The sequence below is a fragment of the Eurytemora carolleeae genome, unplaced genomic scaffold, assembly GCF_000591075.1.
Source record: "Eurytemora carolleeae unplaced genomic scaffold, Eaff_2.0 scaffold148, whole genome shotgun sequence".
In the NCBI taxonomy this organism is placed as follows: domain Eukaryota; kingdom Metazoa; phylum Arthropoda; class Copepoda; order Calanoida; family Temoridae; genus Eurytemora; species Eurytemora carolleeae.
Genome location: NW_019396061.1, coordinates 321,555 through 330,245, shown reverse-complemented (window position 1 = coordinate 330,245; position 8,691 = coordinate 321,555). Strand labels below are relative to the sequence as shown.

General features: G+C 31.7%; 1 protein-coding gene across 1 annotated transcript; it reads right to left on the bottom strand.

Moving 5' to 3' along the window:
* Window positions 1-1,285: 1,285 nt before the first annotated feature.
* Window positions 1,286-7,664, bottom strand: LOC111708915 (uncharacterized). The gene is made up of 5 exons (XM_023482423.1): window positions 7,554-7,664; window positions 6,704-6,799; window positions 5,751-5,820; window positions 3,150-3,182; window positions 1,286-1,334 (listed from the first exon to the last, which is right to left on the bottom strand). The coding sequence occupies exons 1-5, from the start codon at window positions 7,627-7,629 to the stop codon at window positions 1,286-1,288; spliced, it is 324 nt and encodes a 107-aa protein (XP_023338191.1). The 5' UTR covers window positions 7,630-7,664.
* Window positions 7,665-8,691: the final 1,027 nt, after the last annotated feature.

The window sequence follows — 8,691 nt, the reverse complement described above, 5'->3', positions numbered from 1 at the left end:
AACCCTTTGGAACTTCTTTAATCTGAGGACAGCTGGGAGAAATCCGTAACGTAAATGCAGACTTCAGATATGTCGAAGATAAACAAGAATTGACAAAATTAAATGGAAATTGCTAATTCCTAGGAAGCATTTCTGCATTTAACTATTAAAATGACAAGGTGTTCAAATTTACTTCTGGAAAACTGCACTTCAAAAGGCATATAATTTCTTTTGTGTTTTCTCGACTTTTTTCATAAAAGAAAAGGCATTTTTCTTGTAAATTCTCCTTAATATAATAAAAAGTTATTACTAACTTACTCCTACAAAACCAACAAATGGGTAATTCAAATAACATTTAAAGTAAATAATTCATTGACACATATATTTGAGCTTTTTGTAAAAAAACATGTCAACAAACCTTCAGCGCAAATATATATGTACATATTGTATTTATTATTATACTTTTGTGCATTAAACATGGTGTTTGCAAACGAGCTAAGACAAATATATATTCAATAAGGATAAAGTTTTAATAACAAGATTATCATTAAACTATAGTAAACCCATTAAATTTCAAACCTGAATATTTCTGGTTGCAAAGTATGTTCTCTCGGTGAGGTTAGATTAGACCCAGAGTTTAATCCAGAACTTCCTTCAATTCATAACAAACCTTGTCAACTTTGAACTGTAGTTTCATCCAAGCGTATTAAAAAAGCCCATTTTTCTTTGAAAAATATTTAAACCAATTTTAAATAGAGAAGACATATTTTACTAGAGAAAATATCAAGTTTTGATCGTTTTGTTTAATTTACAATTCTAACGTCTATTTTAATAATAAAATTCATTTTTGAAAATGATCTAATATTTTCAAACATTCTATATATATATTTGCAGGGTTGCAAATATAGATGATTCCTACCAGTGCCAATGCTTATAATATATACTAACAAAATTTTCTTATTCTTTATCACTTAAATCGTCATTAGGTAATCGAGAAAACTATTTCAATTACTTTTATGATAATCTTAAAAGGGATTTAGATAAAAGAATCCAAAGTTTTAGAAAACATGATTCCTCCTCCCAGCAGGGATAACTTAAATTGAGGGATCGAGCACATTTCCCTCAATTTTTATGAGCTTTTTAAAAAGTTTGTCGACATCAATTTCTCTTCACAAACACATCAGATCGAAGGTAAAAAGTAATTTCAACATTGCTTATCCTGTACATATACTTTTCATCATGTCATTTTAGATTTCACGAACACACTCCCCTTAATCTAAACTTGAATTTAGATATTTCTTGTTTGTTAATATTTGTTTTGAATTCCTGCAACTCCTGAGCTTTCACTCCCATCCCTAATAATATTGCTATGCTCAACATCAACATCAACATCAACATCAACATCAACATCAACATCAACATCAACATCAACATCAACATCAACATCAACATCAACAACAACATCAACATCAACATCAACATCAACATCAACATCAACATCAACATCAACATCAACATCAACATCAACATCAACATCAACATCAACACCATTAACATTAACATAGACATTACAATTATCCAAAGACTTTGCTAATTAAAGGCAGAGCATCAGAAAATCTACGCAAATTTGACGCATTTTGTGGGTGAGCCAACGATAGTAACAAATGTCATGTTTTCTCTAATAATCCAGTACTTTTTACGTTGTTGACCTTTCAAAATGTTGTCTTTTGTATTAGAAGAGTTATCTAAAAACAAAACAAGAAAACCACTTCAGTTTTTCTATCTTGAAATTTTTATTTTGTCCATAGTCCATAAAAATGATTAGTGATAAAAGTGATTAGTGGATTTTTGCAACAAAGACAATGAACTTAATTTACAGAATTCATCACTTTTTCAAATTAAATAACGACAATATTTTCCTCATTGTTACCCAGATAAATGTTTAAATGCTACTGTTGTTGATATGACCTTTAATGGGTTGGTAACTTGAAATTACATCTATCAGTTCCATAGAACATTTACTTTTGGTTTGAAGTATATATAGTGTATATAAGAAAAAAATAATGTCTCATATCTTTTATGCAAGTAACCTTGTACTTTTTAACAGTAATCAATTCTCTCTCTACCTGATTTAATGAATTATTGAAAAATATAACGTTATAATATTTATTTAACAATGTAATAGTTTTTACACACTCTGGAATCTTTCAGCGTAAGGAATTCGTATGATCCAATTAAAGAGCCGTCATCCAAACTTTTTTCTTTTTGGATCTGCTGTATATTAAATGCAGACTCTCCTATTCTTGGTTGGCTTGGCAGATGGGTATCATACACGTTACTTTGCTTGGCAGTGGTAGCGACGAACCCGGATTTTAATAGAATTATTCATTGAATTTTCACCAATGTATTTCTTTAGTCCGCCTTTTTAAAATCCTCAAATAAATCATGCCTCAAACCTTTTGTCCTCAACTTTAAAAGACTTCAAAGTAAAAGATTGTCCTTTAATTCCCATTTTTAATAAAACTTTCTAATATATTTTTTTCTTTAATGGTTGATATTTGTGAAACAAAATCCCCACAAATCAATTTAAGCGTAAGATTAATACATTAATTTATGTGATATTATTTCTTTGCCTAAGATTAAACAGAAGACGACATTTACACAAAATTTATTTACCGTTTATAATATTGGAAATTTCTAATCCCTTCTCTTCATCATCGCTTAAAATCCCATTCCATAGAACCTATTTGACATCTGAAAATTTTTAATAACAATTACTGGCTATTTTTGATATGTATTGTGTAACTTTATCACAAATTCAGTTTATTTCACCAGACGATCCTCATATCAAACAACTGATTATAAATTTTGAAATACAAATTAATATCATTAATTTTAGCCAACTTATAGCACAAAACATTCACAATTGTGTTTAATATCTAGGGTTTTAATGTCTATCATTAGACTCTTAAACAACCAAAATGACCAATGACGTCAAAATACAGCTGTGCACTGTACAGTACTTCGGATAAATTTCCAACACCTCGTCTTTATAATTAGCAAAGTCTTAGCAATTATCTAATTGTACGTCAACAATTTAAAAATCATCTACAATCTACATATATGCAATGAACAATGAAACATCAAAATTATAATGAGCATATCATTGCCTGAAATCGAATCCATTAACTTCATCAACAGGCCTAGAAAAGATAACAATTCAAATAATATTTGTTTCATTCATGTTTTCTTTTCCTTTTCCCTGAGCTTGCATGAACCATCCATAAAATTGCAAATAGAATTAATAAATATCCCCATCAATCTGAATCAGGCAATTTCAGTACATTTTAATTTTTACAATTTACTTCCGGTATTAGCTACTTTTAGTTACAATTATATAGTAAACCAACTGTGAGTTTGGGGTTATAAGTTGTATTGGCCTTGCAGTCCGTGATTAAAATCTGAGGCAGGGTTGTATATTTTCCGTACACCCCTCCCCCACCCACAAAAATAAAAAATACCTCTATTAAAGGGTTGCGGGGAGTGGGGGGGGATGAAGAAAAAAGGACAACGGAAAAGAGGGAAGAACAAAAAGAAAAAAGAAAGAAGTTTTTTATCTGCTATAGCTGGGGCTCACAAAGAAAACAATGCAAAACCTTTTTGGAGAAAAAATATTATATTATATTATTATATTACATTAAGTTTTCTAGGGCATAAATATGTATATATGAACATTATGCTAAAATTATAGAATTAAGTACCTAAAGCATGATAGTATACATTTTTTCAAATACAGGGTGTATCTCAAAAAATGATTTTAGAAAACGATTCTCTGCATTTAAAAGTTTAAAGCAAAAAAATCGAAATGTTCTGGAATTATCAATAATAAAATTTTAAATCACAAGGAAGAAAGGAACTAAACACTCGCCACAAATTCTAATTTTCTAACCCATTTATCTTAGCAACCTGATGTCGCATAACTTTGATATATAACGTAAATTCTGACAGATCAAAGAGTTTTAACTTTGACTTATCAAAAGTGTATACCATCAGGTTGTAATGATATCATAGGGATTAGTGTATGGTACAAGTGAGTTAGTAAGGTTAAAAAAGGCGTTGCAACACTTCAAAGTCTAACCGATCTTGAAAGTTGGTGTACAATTTGCATAGCTGACTGGATCTCATTCCTGGTGACTGATTACAGATTACAGATTACAAAAGATTTTCAAACCTTGTTTTATTTGGGATAGTTTTATTGTAGAAAAAGTCACAACTATACATATTTTGAGAATCTTTAAAGAAATAGTTTGCGTAGGTCGAAGATAAAGAAAATCAAATTTTAAAGTTTACTTTGTGACGAGAAAATGCGTCAAAATCTGATTGCGTAGAAGTACACGAGGTATGAGAAAATGCTTCAAAATCTGATTGCGTAGGAGTACACGAGGTATGAGAAAATGCGTCAAAATCTGATTGCGTAGGAGTACACGAGGTATGAGAAAATGCGTCAAAATCTGATTGCGTAGGAGTACAAGAGGATGAGAAAATGCTTCAAAATCTGATTGCGTATAGGAGTGCACGAGGTATGAGAAAATGCGTCAAAATCTGATTGCGTAGGAGTACACGAGGTATGAGAAAATGCGTCAAAATCTGATTGCGTAGGAGTACACGAGGTATGAGAAAATGCTTCAAAATCTGATTGCGTAGGAGTACACGAGGTATGAGAAAATGCTTCAAAATCTGATTGCGTAGGAGTACACNATGAAAATCTTTTTAGATAATGAACGAATACGAGCTTTCCCCACATCACATCCTGGATCGACTAACAATGGGCGAGATGCGTTGGTTTCTTCTCATTCGCGTTTTGGGTTATACTTCCATCAGCTTTGAACTTACGGAGTTGTATTTTTATACTTTTATCGCATTTAAAACGCACCTGCAGATAAAAAGTGAGAAAAAAATAAAAAAATTAAAGCTATATAGGTCAAATCTTAATGGAAAGACAGAGCTCGCTCGGACAAGACCCAAAATGTTAAATCAGCGTGAACATAAAAGCATCTTGGTTTCATGTAAATACTCTGTTCCTGTATCCGCTCTGGTATTAGATAACCCAGAGTTAGATGTTCTTGTATCCGTCCTATTTAAGCCAATCTCATTCATTATATCCTGTTACAAGAGTAAGACTACATTTTCAGGAAATCAATGAATAGATAAACATTTCAAAATAATACTCTGTATAGCTAGTGAGTATAGTATGTAGATAGTGTCACATTTTGGGCGTTTTCAATCTTCCTATCTTGTATATTCTTTATTCTTGAAGAAGTTCATCCAGAAATATAAAGGAAAATATTTCATCTATTTAAATATCATCCACCTTCCCAAGTCTTTAACGCTATACTGAACAATCATCAAATCTTTTTATCCTAATATTAAAATCGAATTAACGTCCGGCTCCCATTTACCATGTGTCTTGAAGGGTTTAAGTAAAACTTTTTATGTTCCAGCTCTAGCTCAGAGCTGTTTGTAGATATTATGTACAAACCTTGGTTGATAAAGACGAGGTTCAATACCATCCTCTTCATATATACTGATCTACAAACCTTGGTGGATCAAGACGAGGATCAATATCATCCTCTTCATATATACTGATCTACAAACCTTGGTTGATAAAGACGAGGATCAATATCATCCTCTTCATATATACTGATCTACAAACCTTGGTTGATCAAGACGAGGATCAATATCATCTTCTTCATATAAACTGATCTACAAACCTTGGTTGATTAAGACGAGGTTCAATATCATCCTCTTCATATAAACTGATCTCACTCTCTTCGTATCTTTCTAAACAGAAAATAAACTTGATAATTAGTGCACTGTAAACTTTAGATCGTTATAAATACAGGGCCGACTTTAAATCAGACAAGGAAAGCTGTACAGTACAATTACAGACCATGTTAGGCAAACTGGGATGGTATGCCAAATGAATGATCCCCTTCTAATTCTAGTTAACTCTATGTTAGAGGTGTAAGTACCCATGTTAAGAGTGTTGGGGGGGGGGAGGTGCACATTGTACAGAGGGTGTTGCGGTATTATATTCTTTTTGCAATGTACACAGTACATACATTGCCTTCATACAGTATATGCCTTCAGTCGAACTGTCCAGTCTGGAATACAAAATGTAAAATCGACCCAGCACGTTTTGAGAAATATTGTAGCCTGGCAAGATCATAGTGTTACATATTACAGGATTTTGGACACAAACTATTTGAGGGAACACAAACAGAACACATATATGAATAAACACTTTAAATAAAATGATCTGAATGTTGAACCTAATTTTATGTCTTTACATAAGTTTATTAATGATATGTAATGAATGATTTGTTAAAGAAAAAACAAGTTTACAGCTGCAGGGAACCATAAATGAAAAATCAAGAATGAGCAAATTTCTTACAGTCGCGTCGTCTATGGTCTCATCCTTTATTAGTGGCCTTTGCATTTTCAACAGCTTTATCACTAACTTAAATCTTCTAATCCCTATATCTTGGAAATCTGATGCTGTATACCTTTGATATTTTAAATTTTATCTAGTTGAAATTATAGTTTGAAATAATTAAGGGTTAAAACATTGGGTTGCAAAGATATAAGGATAAGAAATTAAGAGTTTGTGGCAAAGGCTCAATTCCTTTCTAACACAAAAATTGGTTGATTGATGTGATCAAACCTCGTGTTAGATCCAGAGATACAGATTTCTTGCTGCTCAAGTCAGAATAAAGTTTCGAATCTAAATCCTGCTCAATTCTCATCCCAGCAGATAATCCTGGTTCGTAGAGTATATAAACACAGGGAATAGAACTAAGGTTAAATCTGGTGATTCAAACAGTTTATAATTATATAAATACACAAAGCAATTGAACACTTGATACAAATTTATAATTTACTAATTCCATAATCAACCTCACCATAATATAAGCTTTCGGTGTGTACTGCAGTAATCTGACAGAAGAAATTGGGAGTGAAAAGTGACCTGATGGTGTAAAACTTTGATATTTCATACTTAGACTTTTGATCTCACCCTAACAGTTAGCTGTCGGTGCGTAATGCAGTGATTTACTCTGACAAAATAATTTGTGGGTTTTAGTAGAGAGTAAGTGATCAAGTAGAATATATAGTTTGAAAATTCATCGGTTTAAGACATCAGGTTGAAAGGTTATGGGAATTAGAAATTGTGGTGAGAATAAGATTAATAAGATGAAAATCTTTTTAGATAATGAACGAATACGAGCTATCCCCACATCACATCCTGGATCGACTAACAATGGGCGAGATGCGTTGGTTTCTTCTCATTCGCGTTTTGGGTTATACTTCCATCAGCTTTGAACTTACGGAGTTGTATTTTTATACTTTTATCGCATTTAAAACGCACCTGCAGATAAAAAGTGAGAAAAAAATAAAAAAAGTAAAGCTATATAGGTCAAATCTTAATGGAAAGACAGAGCTCGCTCGGACAAGACCCAAAATGTTAAATCAGCGTGAACATAAAAGCATCTTGGTTTCATGTAAATACTCTGTTCCTGTATCCGCTCTGGTATTAGATAACCCAGAGTTAGATGTTCTTGTATCCGTCCTATTTAAGCCAATCTCATTCATTATATCCTGTTACAAGAGTAAGACTACATTTTCAGGAATCTAAAAAATAAAAAGACAACTTTTTGTATCTAAAAATTTACTTAATTTTCCCTGAAAATCATTTAGAGGAATTGTATCTTTGCCACAAACTCTAATTGTCTAATCCCTATATCTTTACAATCCCATGTTGTACACCGGCCCTTAGATATTTCAAACTTTGAATTCTATTAGATCAAATAATCTAAGTTCAAAATATCGAAGATTTACACCATCAGCTGTTGCAAAGATATTGGAATTAAAAATATTTAGTTTGTGAAAAAAAAACTCGTTTCCCGGTTCAGCGATAACCCTCTAAATTCTAAACCAAGACGTTTAATCCCTAACTTGTAAAACCCTGTTGTAAAAGGAAAATAAAAATGAGTTGAGTTCAATCTAAACTAAAACAAAAGTTGACACTTTGGCAATCACTAATATTAGATAAACAAGCAAATATATAAATTAAACAAACAGTTTAAATCTACAAAAAAAAAAACTGTTTCATAGCTATGAATTAGTAAAAGCTTTAAAAATGTAAATTTGTTGTAACCTTTTTGTGAAACTCAGTTTCCGATTATCGATATGAAACCCAGTTTGTTTTACTGCAGAGTATCGAAATGAAACCTGGTTTCCGATACAGATTATACGCGTGACATGAAACCCAGTTTCTTATACAGATTAACGACATGAAACTCTGTATCGCGTGGAACCCGAGTTTCATTGATGGGGGGTAACTGACAATTTTGAAGAAATCAATGCTTTCTTTTGAGAAATTGTATTTACATGGTGCTTTTCAACATTATGTATTTCTTACAGTTGTCGTCGTATTTATCAATACATTGAAGACCATTTTAAATTTCAATTTTGATTTCTACCAAGCTAAACAGGGAAACCAAGAGTAATAGAAGCTTTACACGTAAACTTATAATTTTAAAAAAAGAATGTTAGAAATAAAAACTTAAATAGAAAAATCGTCTTCATTGTATTGATATAAACATATTAAAATGTACACAAATGAGTGAAATTACGTTGTTTTGAGTACACTAT